At 45.9% G+C, this 17,951-nt stretch overlaps 1 protein-coding gene across 1 annotated transcript in view; it reads left to right on the forward strand.

Moving 5' to 3' along the window:
• Nucleotides 1–17,951, forward strand: part of cep135 (centrosomal protein 135) — a 79,674-nt gene that overhangs the window by 56,007 nt on the left and 5,716 nt on the right. Inside the window, exons 17-21 of the mRNA XM_084307429.1 lie at nt 365–420; nt 3,873–4,041; nt 4,487–4,597; nt 12,440–12,625; nt 13,155–13,364. Of these exons, the coding sequence (XP_084163555.1) occupies nt 365–420; nt 3,873–4,041; nt 4,487–4,597; nt 12,440–12,625; nt 13,155–13,364 (732 nt within the window). The remainder of the gene's footprint in view (nt 1–364; nt 421–3,872; nt 4,042–4,486; nt 4,598–12,439; nt 12,626–13,154; nt 13,365–17,951) is intronic.

Raw genomic sequence — 17,951 nt, forward strand, 5'->3', positions numbered from 1 at the left:
CCCCACCCCGTTACCCTCCCCCATCCATTCACCTTTCACCTTCAACCCCCCCTCCCACGTGTGATCCCCCCACACACCCCCCATAGCCTATAGGGCGGTGTAGTCTGACTCACTTTAGTTTCCTGCGCGTTTCCTGTATAGGGATTTATCATTGGGAAAATGTATTATCAGCTATTGTAATAATTCTGGCAGGTGAAGCAATTCTGTTTTGCTTAGGTTCAATAATAATATGGCCCCCTAGCCCCATTTCCTACTTACCAATGTTGTTTGATCGGTAGTAATTTCACAGCACAGTCCATGTTGTTCTCCATACTGGATATTGGATACCCGCACTGAGGACTGTTTCATCCTTTGCATTCTGCAGGAAAATACCCTGGACGAAGTTAGACTCACTGTCGCAAACATGGATAACTCCCTAGCGTAAGTATACAATAACTGTGCCTTTGGTGATTAATTCCTTGCTTGGATATCAAAAGATGTGTGGTGAGAGTATTTTCTCTGCAGACTTAAAGGAAAATTCCAACATTTTGGGAAATTAGCTTATTTGCCATTGATTGATTGATTGATTGATTGAAAAGTTTATTAACAGATTGCAGAATGGGTACAGTACAGTACAGCTCAATACATACAATTGTTAAGGGGATGCAGACCAGAGAAAGACTTTCGTCTTGTTTACATCAGGGTCCCCCATTTTCAATTCATCATAACATATATGACATACATGACATACAGATAGACAGTACTGCTACATCTATACATTTATGACATATCAGATTTGCAAATACAGTACTGTTTGTGATACAAAAGTGTCCAGAAAAGGAGTGTATATACATTTGGCGTAGAAACTGTACATTGGAGGAGGTTGGATGGGTGGGGTGGGGTTGGGTGGGTTGGGTGAGGGCTGTACATTGGAGGTGGGGGGGGGGGGGGGGGGGGGTTGGGTAGGGGACACACACACATTTTACACTGTACATTGGAATACTGACAAAGCCTTACTTGGTCATTTACTGTACAACTAGGTTAGGACATTTGTAGGGGCCAGTTTCGAATTGCAGTCTCACGTAGGTGTTTTTTGAGAGTGTTTTTTAAAAGTGGGTAGTGATTCACATTCCTTTACAGCTTTAGGTAGGGCGTTCCACATTGATGTGGCATAATTGCGAAACGTGTTTAGTCCGTTGTTTGAGCCGAATCTGGGTTTTACATGATTTGTGGAGCTCCCTCTGGTGTTGTGATCGTGGTATTCACTGACCTTTGGGAAGTATTTTGACATGTACATGGGTACCTTGGTCGCGTAGTGTATCTTGTAGACCAGGCCCATTGCAAGTTGCTGTACTCTGTCGTCTACTCTAAGCCATCCTAGGTTGTCAAAGTGGGCAGGGGTGAGGTGGGTTCTAGGAGTCAGGTCAAGTAGTAGTCTGACTAGCTTGTTTTGAGATGTTTGTAATTTGTTTTTTAGTGCCTTTGAGGTGCTTTGGTACCATGAGGTGCAAGCATAGTCGTAGTACCCTTGAATGAGTGCTCCTGCTAGAGTCTTCAGGGTATTCTTGTTTACCAGAGAGGAGATCCGGTACAAGAAACGCGTTCGTTGGTTGACTTTTTTTATTACATTGGATGCCATTTTGTCACAGGAAAGATTAGCCTCTAGGATGGAACCCAGGTAGGTAATTTCATCTTTCCTTGTGATAATATTGTCACCCACTGTAACCGAGAAGCCGTCGGTCTTGCTGAGTTTGTTATTTGAACCGAAGAGAATGGACTCTGTTTTGCCCATGTGTAATGATAGTTTGTTGTCGGCGAGCCATATGCAGATTTTGCCTAGTTCCGAGCTGAGGGCCTTTTCAACCTGTAACTTGTTCTTGTCAGAGACCAGCAGAGCTGAGTCGTCCGCAAACAGGAACAAGTTGCAGTCACAAGCTGACGACATGTCATTTGCATAAATTAGGAATAGTAGCGGTCCTTGTATGCTTCCTTGTGGAACACCACAGCTCACTGTGAGGGGGGGGGGGGGGGTTAGACAAGAAGATACATACCTTTTTTCTTCTCTGTGCGTGCAGTAGGTTGAGTAGGAGTAGGAAGACACGCACCGCTAGCCTAGCTTAGCGTCAGTCACTGGAAGTAGGTTCCTCCATTTGCCTAGTTCCCAACGTCTTCCTACTCCTACTGCATGCACAGAAAAGAAAAAGGTATGCATCTTCTTGTCTAACTCCAGGGTTCCCAAAATGTTGGTGTTAAGATGCATACCTTTTTCTTCTCTGTGCATGCAGTAGGAGTAGGAAGACGTGCACCGTTAGCCTAGCTTAGCGTCAGTCACTGGAAGTAGGTTCCTCCATTAGCCTAGTTCCCAACCTCTTCCTACTCCTACTGCATGCACAGAGAAGAAAAAGTTATGTATCTTCTTGTCTAACTCCAGGGTAGATGGCAAATAAGCTAATTTCCCAAAATGTTGGAGTTTTCCTTTAAGACAAAATCTCATGAATATAGGCCTTGTACGGAATGTTTGTGTAGTTTTCTTTCTTCCAGGATGGCTGCTTGTTTACAAGATCGAGTAATAACTTTAATAAGACACCAAATTGTTGTGTTTTTGTTGATGTACCGTATATCAACACAAAGCAACCGTTGTTCTGCACATGGTAACCGTTGTCTCTTCCATTGATATGTACCGTACAAAACAACAGTTGCTATGTTACAGGCAGCCATGTTGGAAGAAATCAAGGCCTCTATTGATATTGTGGAAACCACAGAAAATGGCTAATATATTGGAGGCTAAGTCACCCAATGGGAGATTGAGGTACAGTACGTCGTCGCATGCTGGAGTAGTCGAATGGAAATGCTGACAAATGTTTTTTTTTTTGATTTTTTTTTATCCACTTTTTCTCCCATTTTTCTATATTTTCTCCCATCCCAATTTCGTATCATCCAATTCAACCCTCCCCTGTCACGAACGCTGTTTCTTGCCTCCCACAAACCGGCTGCAATGTGGACTAAGTCATACATAGCACAAGTCCCCTCCGGTACTTGAGGTAACAGCAGTCGCATCTTTTCACCTGCGCAGCTCGATCTCTCAGTGTCGAGGAGTAACGCGTGGGAGGCTCACGCTGCCCCCGACACTTCCTGATTCTACTGCGCAGGCGCACCAACCGACTTGTAGGAGTCGCTTGTTCACAACGTTCGATCCCCACCCTTCAGTTTTCCCTCCCCGTAATACGGCCAATGTGTATTACTGCGGACGACCAGCTAAACTGAAAACAATGTGGAGAGCTGGATTCGAACACGCGAATCCTAGCGTCTCCACACTGGTGGCGAGTGCCTTGCCCACTACACCACCTAGCCGCCCGAAATGCTGACAAATGTTAACTGCACATGTCATATCCCAATTTCACAGGATATGATTGCAATTTACCATATTCACACGGTGGCCATTTTGCTTGTTAAACTGGATTTTGAAGAAGATTAAGATTAAACTGGACTTTGAAGAAGTCTTTATTCATTACACACATTGCAACGTAGTCATGCAGCTTTTTTGGGGGGGGGGGGGGTTGCTAATGTAATTTCTTCTCTGACCCATCCCGTGCTCCACACAGAAAGACCCGGGAGATACCCCACCTGGCAACCCAAAAACCTGGTCCCCAAGCGGGAATCGAACGCAGGATCTTTTTGCTGTGAGGCGACAGTGTTAACCACTACACCACTGTGCCGCCCCCACATGGGAACAGGGTGGAAAGGAATCGCGACCTGAGCATGACATAAGAGCAAAATGGCAGCCATGTGAATATGGTCAATGTCCTCTCATCCATTTAGCACAGAAAACATCGACCACCTTCTTGTGAACTAATTTGACTTTGTGGTGATGTCATGGTGTGTATTGCTTGCAGTCAGATGAAGGGGGCGCTGTGCAGCCGTGAGCGGGAGGTGACCAGTCTGAGGCGGCAGATGGACGCAGCTCAGGAGGAGGTGGCAGGACTCGGCAGAGACAGAGAGATCGCACTGAGAGAGAACAGGAGGCTGCAGGACGACCTGAGTACTATGACCAGGGAGAACCAAGTATGGAGAAGAAAAAAACATTCTACAAATCAACAGCTGGAGGCAGTAATTCCCATACACAGGTTTATTGGTAGCAGCCCATAACAAATAGTTGCTTCACCACGATTATGAAAACAAGATAATCGAGATAAAACTATCATTGTGGTGCATGTCGTCTTGCTCGCATTTTGTCTTGTGTTGTAAATGCAGCGCACTCTTCCTTCACATTGGTGTGCTCTGACTTGGAACAAGCTAAAATACTGTGCCAGATCTGTTATACTGTCATGGCTGACAAGGCAACACAGCCAATTTGTTCAATAAAAAAAGGGCCATAAACGCATGTAATCGTGTTCAATAATTGTGATTTCAATATCAATCAATGAAAAGGATTTAGATTTGTGACATAATGGAGCAGCTCTACCACGTGCTCCTATTCCTATTCATCCGGTCTATTGTTTGTCTCCAGGCTGTTCACGCTGAGATGGAGGAGGCCTTGCATGAGCGGGATGAGCTGAAGATGAGGGTGCACACCTACATCTCTGAGGTGGCCAGAATAGAGAACCTGATGTCTGCAAAGGTAAGAGAAGATACCTGCTCAACCTCGCATATCCTCATGCTAAATATGTATATATGATTTGAATATCCTAAACACTGACTGCCCTATAAATAATAAATGGTGCATTTATATAGCGCTTTTATCCAAAGCGCTTTACAATTTTGTTCCTCACACTCACCTAGTCACTCACACATTCACACACCGACGGCAGAGGCAACCACACAAGGTGCCAACCTGCTCATCGGGAGCAGTTAGGGGTTAAGGGGGCTTTCTCACTAACCATTCGGGGTCGAATAACAGCCCGATCGCACCAGAAAAGGGTGTGTCCGTCCTACTGAGAACGCTCCCCCCCCCCTGTCCCCGGGGACGCTGATTCGCTCCAAACCTGGACCGCTGAAATAGGTGGTTCCGGATGCGCGCCAGTGGGAGCGGGGGGCGTGGTGTACAAGCTTGTACCAAAACACGGGAGAGGCTTGCTGTATCAACTAGGGGTGGGACAATACATCGATCCAGATCGATATATCGATCTATTATCAATAATCAAATAGGATCGACGCAACGTAAAAAGATCGATTCATATTGCGATACTCTTATTTTGAAAATCCCCGCGAGTCATATCCGCCGGCGCCCAGTATTGTGAAACTCCGTGTAGAAATTACAGCAGTGTTTGCGTCTGCTGTAAAGCACTACAGAGCGTCTATTTTGCGAGCCGATATAAGTCTGTGCAGTTTTTTCCCCGCAACGGGTCAAATGCATATAACAGGCGTTGCATCGCCGCCATTCCTTTATGCCAACGTCGCGTTAAATATCTAAATGAACGTCGCGTTGGCTGCTAAAAGCTAAGCAGCTAACCGTGAGAGAGAACAGGAGAGTGGAAAGGGGACTTGGAAGGAGGAGGGGTGGGGGCTGTGGGGGACTGTGTGTGTGTGTGTGTGTGTGTGTGTGTGTCTGTGTGTGTCTGTGTGTGTGTTAAAGCTCAATATATAAAAACAAAAGTGAACAGGAGGTCTATTTGTATTAAAAACAATAGATTGTTTTTCATTTAAATGTCTGGAAGAGCTCAAAAATAAATACATCAATTGATATTTCCGTAGCCTTTTTTTAGTTGATCTAAATGTGACTGATTGTGTTAAATGGGCACATAATATCGCCTCATATCGATCGCAGACACCTGAATTGAATCGTATCGTATCGTATCGTGGCAGACTTTGTGATATCGGCAAATATCGTATCGTTGTCCAAAGAATCGATATCGTATCGTATCGTGATGAAACTGATGATTCCCACCCCTAGTATCAACTTGCTGACACACACAACGTCCTTACTGTAATGCTTTCATGCTTGCTTGAATTTTGGGCAGATAAAAACATACAGCAACAACTGGACAATACCCACAAAAACTATATTTATGGGCAATTTGGCGAGTTCAGACCTCAACCAAACAAGCATGTTGAGCCTCACGGCTCAGTGGATGAAAACTTCGAGATGAAGCCACGTTACAAGCACAAGACTTCCTTGGCTCGCATTAGGCCTGGCAATTTTTTTGCCATTGCTATGTCTACTATACATTAGGGGTGGGACAATACATCGATCCAGATCGATATATCGATCTATTATCAATAATCAAATAGGATCGATGCAACGTAAAAAGATCGATTCATATTGTGATACTCTTATTTTGAAAATCCGGCGACGTCATCGCCCCACGCCCAGTGTTGTGAAACTCCGTTTAACATCAACAGCACACAGCAGTAGCGTCTAGAGCAGGGGTCAGCAACCTTTTTGACATGGAGTGCCTGTTTGAAATATAGTTGTAACTAGTGTGCCTCAACAATATTCCATGCATCGTAATTTTTTTTCTCTCATAATCAGGTATTTTTAATGATAATTTTTACATTATTACATCATTATTGTTATTGTTATTATTAACAATATTATTATGATGGTTGTATCAACCCTAAATCTGAGTTGGGGGGGGGGGGGGATGCAATGCAGACAAACAGCTGCATACAGTGCAACCATTTCACTCACATTTGCCCATTCATTTTTGGACACATCACACACCATCGGTGTGTGTACTGTACGTGTGCTGTCATAGCTCCACCTACAGGCCTAATGGAGAACACCAGGAGAACACCAGGATGTGAATGGAGGGTGAATGTGAGGTATATCGTGTAAATAAGTTTTGATTGATCGCAAGACTACACTGTAAAAAAAATTATAATAATAAGTTACCAGAACTAAAAAATATATGGTTTTCAGTTTTCAATCCATAATAAGTTAACAGAAAAAAAAGTACACAACCACATTATTTCAACCTAATAAGAACACAAGTTGACTTGGTAATACTCACATTTTGAGTAAAAAAAATGGCTTTTAACATGTGCAATGTTCAATGAAATAGAAAAATAAATAATGAAATGTGTTGATTAATCCCACTGGTTAAGGCTCTGCAAATGTTACTGAATGATAGCAATGTATTTCCAGCTAAATTGAAATAATAAACAAATAAAGGGTCTCAATTAAATATGTGGTAGTAAAAAGAACCTGTGGGAGGATTTCAACAAGATAAATGCGACAACAGTGCAAAATATTTCACTAATATTTCAAAAAAAAAAAAATATATATATATATATATATATATATATATATATATATATATATATATATATATATATTTTTTTACTGCTGCCCCCTGTGCCTATGCAAATGCCCCCGCGTGCCTGGTCTAGAGCGTCACTAGAGCAAGACTAGTAATCCTCGCCACTCCATTATGCCCACGTCGCGTTAAAGATCGAAGATAACGTTACGTTAGCGTAAGCTAACAAGCTAACCCAGAGCCATAGGCAGAGAGAAGTGGGGATTGGGAAGGAGGGTGCATTCTCGGGATAGCCCCACTAACAGGATCTGGCCGGTACTGCACCTTAATACAGCTCTGACAGTGAATAGGATATTAATATCGAAAAAAAAAAGAAAAACGGACCAAAAACAGTGAACAGGAGGTCTATTTGTATTAAAAACAATATTGTTTTTCATTTAAATGTCTGGAAGAGCTCAAAAATAAAAATGTCAAATGATATTTCCATTGCCTTTTTTTTGTTGATTTAAATGTTACTGATTGTGTTAAATGGGCATATAATATCGTCTCATATCGATCGCAGGCACCTGAATCGAATCGTATCGTGGCAGACTGTGTGATATCGGATAATATCGTATCGTTGTCCAAAGAATCGATATCGTATCGTATCATGATGAAACTGGTGATTCCCACCCCTACTATACATTGGTTTCTTGTTCGAATGCATTTATTTCTATAGACCAGTGGTGCCCAACCAGTCGGCCGTGATCGACCGGTAGATCAATGACATGCAATATAATTGCTGCGAGCAATGGGCTAATGTTAGCTGCTAACCAGTAATAAATAGGCTAAGCTAACTAGCGTTAGCCGTTAGCTTAGCGTTAGCGTTAACCCTGGAAAACGCTCAAAGCGGACTCCAAGACACCAGTTCCATTCGTGAGAAAAGGGGTGGGTTATATATATTTTATTTTTATTTATTGATCTTTTTCCCCCTCCGATTTTCTCCCATCCCAATGTTAGTCGTTATGCCAATTCCCAATCCCCTTCCTGGTCGCTGCGCACTTACCCCCCACAGTCTGTCTGGGAGAGTGGAGGCTATCACGTGCTTCCTCCGACACACGTCTAGCCAATCAACAGTTTTTTTTCACCTGGCAGCGCGGACTCTCACTGAGAGGGTGTAACGTGTGGAAGGATCACACTACCCCCCTTAGATCCTATCTGCGCTGAGCAGGCGCCCCGACCGAACTGTAGGAGTCGCTGTTTACAACGACCCGGACCCACCCCGCCAGCTTTCCCACCCTCTAATACAGCCAATTGTATTAGTGTGAACGGCCAGCCAAGCTGGTGACAACGCCGGAGCTGTGAGCTGGATTCGAACAGGCGAATCCAGCGTCTCCGGTGTTGGTGACGAACGCAATCTCCGCTACGCCACCTGACCGCGGGGTGGGTTATATTGACAAGGCTTGACAACAGAGGTTCAAATATAACTTCATATTTATTGGTTATTTGTTTCTTTATATCAGCATCCAGTTTCCACCACCGTGTGTTAAAACTCTTCCTGTGTTGACGTTAGAGCGTGACATCATGACGAAATGGTCTCTGACAAAAACAAGTTGCAGGTTGAAAAAACCCTCAGCTCGGAACTAGGCAAAATCTGCATATGGCTCGCTGATAACAAACTATCATTACACATGGGCAAAATAGAGTCCTTTCTCTTCGGTTCAAATAACAAACTCAGCAAGACCGACGGCTTCTCAGTTACAGTGGGTGACAATATTGTCACAAGGAAAGATGAAATTACCTACCTGGGTTCCATCCTAGAGGAAAAATCTTTCCTGTGACAAAATGGCATCCAATGTAATAAAAAAAGTCAACCAACGAACTAGATTCTTGTACCGGATCTCCTCTCTGGTAAACAAGAATACCCTGAAGACTCTGGCAGGAGCACTCATTCAAGGGTACTACGACTATGCTTGCACCTCATGGTACCAAAGCACCTCAAAGGCGCTAAAAACAAGATTACAAACATCACAAAACAAACTGGTCAGACTACTACTTGACCTTACCCCTAGAACCCACCTCACCCCTGCCCACTTTGACAACCTAGGATGGCTTAGAGTAGACGACAGAGTACAGCAACTTGCAATGGGCCTGGTCTACAAGATACACTATACGACTAAGGTACCCATGTACATGTCAAAATACTTCCCAAAGGTCAGTGAACCACGACCACAACACCAGAGGAAGCTCAACAAATCATGTTAAACCCAGATTCGGCTCAAACAAGGGACTAAACACGTTTCGCAATTATGCCACATCAATGTGGAACGCCCTACCCAAAGCTGTAAAGGAATCTGAATCCCTACCCACATTCAAAACCGCTATCAAAGAGCACCTACGGGAGGCTGCAATTAGAAACTGGCCACCGTAAATGTCCAAACCCCCCACCCCCTCCTAATAGACAGTCTCCTCCCCACCGCATGTATATATTCTCTCCCCACCGTATGTATATTTCTCTCCCACCCACCCACCCCCTCTAAATGTACAGTCTCCTCCCCACCGTATGTATATTTCTCTCCCACCCACCCACCCCCTCCTAATGTACAGTCCCCTCCCCATCATATGTATATACTCTGTCAGGATCTATGGGTAACAGTACTGTATATTTGAATACCGTTTATGTCACAAATGTATCAGTACTAAATACCTGTATGTCCCTATTCCATAAATGTCATGTATGTTGTGTATGTCATAAATGTCAATATGAATTGAAAATGGGGGACCCTGATGTAAACAAGACAAAAGTCTTTCTCTGGTCTGCATCCCCTTAACAATTGTGTGTATTGAGCCGTACTGTATTGTACCCATTCTGCAATCTGTTAAATAAAGTTTTCATTCATTCATTCATTCATTCATCATCGCTACGGCAGCTTACACGCTCAAAACGCAAACTGTTGTGAAGGATCAGATTAAACCGAATATGTATATTTATTTATATATATATATTTAATTGTATTTGTATATCGTTTGATATCCCCTGTATATTCCTTGTACAATATGCATTGAATATCCCCGTTTCTACTAAACAGCCCATAATAGTTTCATTCTACCATTGGACGAGAACCTGGCGCCAGGTTGCCATACCCCTAGGTTCAAGTTCAATCGTGCCGCCTAACATGTCGAGGCAACCCCCGGTTCCGCGCAGTAATATGCCGGGCGAAATACGTGTGGTACTATTTGTTCATAGCGCATATATATATGGCGCTCGTAAAGTAGAACTTTCTTTTAGTCCAGTTCTTTACCCTCCAACAGAGTGACAGACGCAAAAGCCTCCCCACGAAGCACGTGCGGTGTAGTAGGGCCTACTTGGCCCAGAATAGGCATTGAGATATCGTGTAGATTAATAGTTGAATGGTCATAGTTTGGCACCATACCGTCGAGTTGGACGTATTCTATTAAGCTAATAATAGTCTATTTATGTATGGTGCATCGTTCGGTTCGAGTTCTACAGTTATCAGTACCCCCATCGTTCCTGACGTTATCTGGACGCTTATCCAGGCTGGTCAGACCCCTAGTGGTGATTGCATCCGAGGAGCTCCGGGTCAAGAGCGACTGGACCTGTATATTGGATTACTCTACCCGACGACGGCGAGCCTTCCACGGCTCTTGGATTATGCTTTATGTGCTTTGATTATTCCATGGATAAAGGCCAACACTGTCGAGTGTTGGAATTACCCCCCGGAGAGGACTACAGGTGAGGCGGCGCTCTACACGTGAGGTCGCACCACGTCTCTCCGTTGTGGACCGGCAGATACCGTTCCACAGAGGGTCCAGCTGTATTCGTCTACGGCCCGAGGTTCTGTGGGCACTGTGTCTAAGACTTTGGATTCTCCCAAGATACCGTCGGCCAGATGGGATACCGCCAGCGACTTCTCTAACCCCCCCCTCATACTGTCTTACAACCAGCGGGACCCCCCCCCCCCCCTTAGTGTATCCAGCTATAATCATTTAAGTACTATCGCTATCGTTTCCTAAATATTCCAGGTTGTATACTTACTCCCTGCGCAACCAGAGATTGGACATTCAATGTTGATTTACCTACGAATACTAATTTGCCATAAAAGTGCATACTTAACATTTCAAATCATAAATGTAATTAAGTGAATGTTGTATACACCCTTTGCTGTATTAAATATTCGATTTGGTCCATTTGTGTTGGTTCGTTTCATCAGGTGGGAAAGTGTTCATCATACTTATATCTTGTACTGGGTGGCCAGAAGTTAAAGTACATGAGGTAGTGGTATTAAATATCATATCTAACAATACAGTCAGGGAATTGTACCCCTCAGCTACACAAACCGTAAACAAAAACCCGGAGCGCACCAAGACTGCAGTGTGTACACAAACGAGAGGGGGGGGGGGAGTTTGCACCCAAGGACGCAGCGAGGGCGGAGCGCAGCTGATTCGACCCCGAATGGCAGTGAGAAAAGCCCCCAAGTGTCTTGCTCAAGGACACTTCGACACGCTGCCCAGGAGGAGTGGGAATCGAACCGGGAACCTTCCAACGACCCTATAGTTATGTGACTAGATCTGACTGGATATCCTATTATATCCCAACCGTTCTTCCCACAGGCGGCCTCACACACTGAGGCTGCAAAACTCATTCACGTGATGGTTGAGTTGAACCACTGAGGGGAAATTCCTTCTCTGCATTTGACCCCATAGTGCTGTGCCTGGGGACCACAACTCCTTTGTAATGCCGGTATCTTGATCAAGGGCAATGGCAGGAAACCTAACACGCGTGTCTAACATGCAGGAAACCAGAGTACCCGGGGGAAGCCCACGAAAACACAGGGAGAACATGCAAACTCCACACAGAAAGGCCCGCTGCTGGTTAACCCCCTGCTGGGTTTGAGCCCAGGATTTTGTTGCTGTGAGGCGACAGTGCTAACCACTGCGCCACCGTGCCGCAATGTCTTTCAAATAGCCTGCAACAGATGTTTTACCGAGTGCAAAAACATGTGTATAGATGAGCTGCATGGAATTCACAGTGACCTTTGTGTAAAAAGCTGAGTGCAGTAGTCTTTCATGTCAATAATTGTACAGTACAATACAGTCTTTTTAGTTTGTTAATTATATTGTCAAGGGATCCCATTTTCATATCAGGAGACCCGCTTTTGGTTCCCAACCCCAAGTTTGTGAAACTTTTGTCTTATAGCTACACTTTTCACTGCCTCTAATGTCTCCAGTTTGAGCCACTTGACTTGTTACACGTTGACCCACAGGAGCAGGAGAACAGGGACATGCTGGAGCGGTTCCGGATGACCCACTCTGAAGTGGAGGCCCGGGATCAGAAGCTGCAGCAGGTTGAAGGCCTCACCAACTCCATCCGCCTGGAGCTGCTGTCCTCGGACACAGAGCGCAGGCATCTCCGCGCAGCACTCAACCAACAGGAGAGCGAGAACCAGCAGGTGAGACGGGTTGCTGCATTCACACTGTAAGATTCACAAGAGCTCAACCTCACAATACTCTCCACACACAAGCACACATGAACACACACATACACACACACACAACATTCTGCACTCGCACACACACAAACGCACCACAGGTCACTCTAAACACACAAGAAAAGGTAACTTTAAAGGAAGGAAAAGGACACTTTAAGAAAATAACTTGTTGTGATTGTTGTATAGTATAGTTAGTAACAGCAAGTATAGCATAGGGACATAGAAGAAAAACTGCACATTGTATAGGAATGTACATATGATCCAGTGCCTTTAAGCGATTTATTAACATGTCTATTTACCATGTATACCGGTATTCAAGTTATCTTTTTATTATTATCACTATTTTATTTCACAATTGTAGCAGGAATGGCCAACCGCATTTCACTGTATGTATGTGATGAATAAACTCTTGAATCTTGAATCACAGGGAGGAGAATTTCCACTACTTTGGCTGATGTTTAGATAATGTGTTCCCTTGTTCTTCCACCAGCACATGCAGGCCCTGCAGGCTTATGAGGCCCAGGTGTCTTCGCTGGCACGGGGCATGTCCCGGTTGGAGGAGGCGCTGCAGATGGTACAGGGGGAGAAGAATGCCCTCCTCTCTGACCTGGCCTCCGTCAGGGAACTCTGTGTCAAGCTGGACTCTGGAAAGGAACTCACTGCCCGCCATCTGACATCCAAGAGTATGGAGCTGGAGAGGGTATGAATACCCTTCGATGGACAGTCTTGTGCGTTCTCTCAACTCAACTCTCCTCTTATCTTATGTTATATTATCGTACTTGGCCATCGCGTCCCGCTCTTAAGCCATTCCGAGATATACCTCATCTCATGTACCTACTGTACACCATCAACGAAAAACAAGTACACCCATCACCTGCCGGGCCCCGCCCCTATAGAGGCGTACTCTATAAGATACTAGGCATGGTCACCAAACACTCTTCCTCTATTTCGTTTCCATCATAGCGGTCGCTAAGCGCCCTATGTAACTAGTGCTATGAAAAGATTAGAGAAATTGCGTAATGTTGAATGTTTACCGGAGGTTTGCTTACCCCTGGAATCTTCGGGGCATGTTTCAGCGACACGTCGGGCCTATTCTGATGTTTCCTCGTCTGGTGGCAGCAGATCAAGGAGCAGCGTGCAAGGTTTGGCTATCGAGCCGGCTTGTACACAGGTAGGCCCTGTGTCATCAGGCATTGATGTTGGTGTTAGTAATGCTGTGGAGTGTGTTTCGGCGCCAGGGGCTGGGTGGCTTGGTGAACGTTCCACTGCAGTGGACGATTTCCTGGCTATCCTGGAGCATGCTGCTAACACTAATGCTGCTAATGCTAATGCTGAAATGGGTCGTTCTAATATTCCCCGCCGCGGGACGTTGCCGCTTTTCCCTCCTCTTGCCCGGTTCATTGATGAAGGTCAGTCGGTTGCTAATGTGGGGGGTTTCGCTGAGTCTTATTTACCTTTTTTACGGGTAAAAGGGCTAACAACAGGGTGCAGGCCGCGTGTACCGTGGCTAAGTAGCCAGGTAGCTTTGATCCTGTGCCCCGGCGGGGATGAACGATGTCCCACCCGGCCGATGCTTGAGAGCGAATCGGCTCGGAGGGTGGCAGTATGGACGGATGAGTGGTATACTGCTGCAGGATGGTTTGTAGCGGCGGCCAGTGTTATGGCTCAGCTGGCTATTTTCTAGGGATGCCCCGATCGATCGGCCACCGATCGTTATCGGCCGATAATCAGTATAAATATGCGATCTGTGAATTCCGATAATGAGTCATATTCGCCGATCGCGGAAACCGATCAAGCGGAGATCTCACTCGCTGTCTGTCTCAGACACACAGGACCTGCAAACTGCCGCTGCTCCCTTGCCCCGCCCGCACCCGTGTACAGTTTGTAAACACAGAGGACTGAGAGGCGGCTCCTCTGCTCGAGTCTATAGTGCATTCGACCTGAGCTAACGTTAGCTACCTAGCTATCGTTACTGTTTAAACAAAATTACCCAGTCAACTATTCACTTTTAGTAGGCATTGTCTAACGGTATTTAGCCGGCTAGCTACTGATAGCTCCTGATATCAACAAATGCTCCAGCAAGTCTATTGGTCCATGTTGATACCTCCGTTAGCTTGCGTTAGCTGACGTTAGTTCACTGTTAACACTTTAATCGCCGAAAACGCTGGAACTCGTCTTTCCACGCCATGCTCATTCTGCCGAAGACGCCGTAACTCGTCTTTGATATCAATATTTCAAAAATCTGTGATCTAAATCATATTTCTCCTCCGGGGACCTGAGATATACTGCTGATCTCCACTCAACTCTCTAACGGTTCAAGAACGCCATCTGGTGGCCGATCGGCAGATCGCCCAAACAGCAAACCGGAAACAGGAAACTGGTGCTCATCCAAATTCGGTCCGACCACTCGCTATAGCTCCCGGGACTCCATCTTGACACACTGGATAATCGATCGCTCACCCTAACTCAATAAACAACATGATTTGGACGTATACAACCTGGAAATGGATCTGGTATTTCTCCATCCCATAATAGAAAAAAATCCACGCTCATCCCCCAACGGCGCGAGGAAGCCACGGTGAGTTTCAGCGTTATTTTCTAACGTGTTCCATATAAACTGCTCTGATGATCATATGACCCACACTAGGTGAATGATATAACGTTGCCCACGGAATTATAAACGACCCCCCGCCCATCCAGTCAACATCAGATGATACGTAGTAACTTCTAGAAGTACCTCCAGTTGAAATTTTTTATCTGGCACCGATCGCTACCAAACTGTATTTGATCATCAATATAATGCATTTGGGGCTATAAATCAAGTTCTGAAGAAAGCTGCAGAAAACGATAAAAACATACTTATACTTTAGACCATATTTTAGTATGAATATGTGAATGAAAAAGTATAACGTTGCTACACCCTGAACAATAGATATAGGACATTGAATGGGCCATAATAATGTCAATTTAGCAATGCAATTTAAAAAGTTATAGCCCTGCAAAGAAGGGGAACTCCATAGACAAATAGAGATGGCGAGGGATGGTAAATTATTAATTTAACCATGGCGATCAAAGTGTTAAACACGAAATGTCCCATTGAACTAAAAAGTTCTGTCATCTAGCCGGCTAGCAGTAGCTACAGATAGCTCTTGATATCAATGTCTTATAACATTGATTCAATGCGTATTTGAGCTGAGGGCTTGCTGAATGTGATATGACCAAAGCACAGTAACGTTATACCAATAGGGTCCAGCTGCAGCACAGGAGAATCCTTTTTGGAGCTGGAGGCTACTAGAGTACACACAGACAGTGGAGCTGTTTGCAGATAGCGAGCATTTTGACTTGTTGTGTGGTGGCGATGTCTCGCAGATAATACAAGTACAAGTCTAATTATATAATATATATATATTTTATAAATTAAAAAAAAATTATATAAAATAATTTTTAATTTCTTTTTAATCAAACGATCGGTATCGGCCGATATGGCTCACGACGATCGGTGATCGGTATCGATGGCAAAAAACGTGATCGGGGCATCCCTACTATTTTCCTATCCACATTGCCGTCGGGTAGTGGGGCTATGGGTCCAGCCGACATTATAAACATGTTGCATGTTTGTGGTGTTATAGAGATCTTGACTCAGTCGCAAGCTATAACTGCGGGGAGGATTAGGATGCTATCAACGTTTGTTATTAGGCATGTCTGGTTGGAGCACTCTCCTCTTGGGGAAGAGGATAGGTTTTCTCTCCTCATGACTCCTTTTTCCACGGAAGGACTTTTTGGTCGTTCTGTGGAGGCGCAGGCGGTTGTTGATCTGGGTCCCACACCGCCTCACGTTGTGCAGCCAGAGGTTGGAGCACGGCCTCGTCAACGACTGTGACGAGGCCCTCGACAGGCGGCCATTTTTCCCCCGCCAGTGGTACCCTGGGCGGAGAGTCAACGGGGATCCACAAGGCCGACAGCCTTGGCGGCCGAGGGATCGGCCATTTTGGGTGTATTCGTCTTGGATAAAACAAGCCGTCGTCATTCTGCCGCGAGCAGCCCACTCCCCGTTCAATCCTCTCTCCGTTACCTACGGAAGCGGGGCTCTGATCGGTTTCCTTTGGCTGCGGGCCGCGAACCTTCTTTGAAGCGCATGCGGCCCCACTTTTCACTTCTCATGGGGACAGGGGCTGACACCCAGTTGATGGCTGAGCCTGGGTCTGTCCGTGAGAATGTTGTGCTGTCGCGTGGCTCCTGCACCACACGTTGTGTGATGGGTGAGCCTGGTGTTACGGCTGCCACTAGCTACAGTGGTCAGCAGGGGGACTCGAGGCCTCTTCTGTTGAATGCACAGCAAGGGTTACCCCGGCCTCGCCTTCGCCAGGCGGGGTGTCACGCTAACGTCTCCCACTCCCGTGAGAGCGGCAGTGGTCTGCAAAGAAGTGGCGAGCGTGATTTGGGTGATAGCAATATCACTGCAGGGCTACGGCATGTAGGAGCCCATGGGGTCTATCCTTGCGTGTCTAGCTGTAGAACAACTCCTCAGCATGCGCTAGAGGGGTGTTCAGGGGGGGGGTGTGTGTCAACCAGTTTGATGGCAGCTTCTCCCGTATCAAACCGGCCCTTTCTGTCGGGGTCCCCCCTTGGGTGCGTCGCACAGCGGGAGGGACCGGGCCAACTATCTACTGTTCCTTGCGGCCCAGCGTCAGTTGACGGCGGGTGCGCTGTGGGATTATTTTCACATATGGCGACAAGAATGCCGTTTGGAGGGGTGGATAGAGAGAACGTTGAGGCGGGGGCTTGTTTTGCAGTTCGCACAACCCCACCCTCCGTTCTCAGGTTTGGTGCCGACCCTATTGTCAGGGTCGGAAGCAGTGACGGCCCTGGCCGACGAGATCCAATCTCTGTTGGCGAAGCAGGCCGTAGTCGTGGTCCCGAGAGAGGACGCGATGTCAGGCGTCTACTCCCGTTATTTTCTGGTACCCAAGAAAAAGGGGGGGGTCAGACCTATACTGGATCTGTCCGCGTTCAATCGTATGATTGTAGCGAGACCGTTCAGGATGTTGACCGTCAAACTCCTGCTGCTTGCTGTCAGAAGGGGAGACTGGTTCACCTCCATAGACCTGAAGGATGCGTATTTTCACATCCCGATTTTCCCTCCTCACAGGAAGTTCCTGCGGTTCCTGTTTCAGGGCGTAGCGTACGAGTACCAGAGGTTGCCGTTCGGCTATTCTCTGGCTCCCCACACATTCACCAAGTGCGTAGCGACTGCGCTGGAGCCTCTACGTCGTCGGGGAATACGGGT

This window comes from Notolepis coatsorum (genome assembly GCF_963971535.1).
Source record: "Notolepis coatsorum genome assembly, chromosome: 2".
NCBI lineage: Eukaryota > Metazoa > Chordata > Actinopteri > Aulopiformes > Paralepididae > Notolepis > Notolepis coatsorum.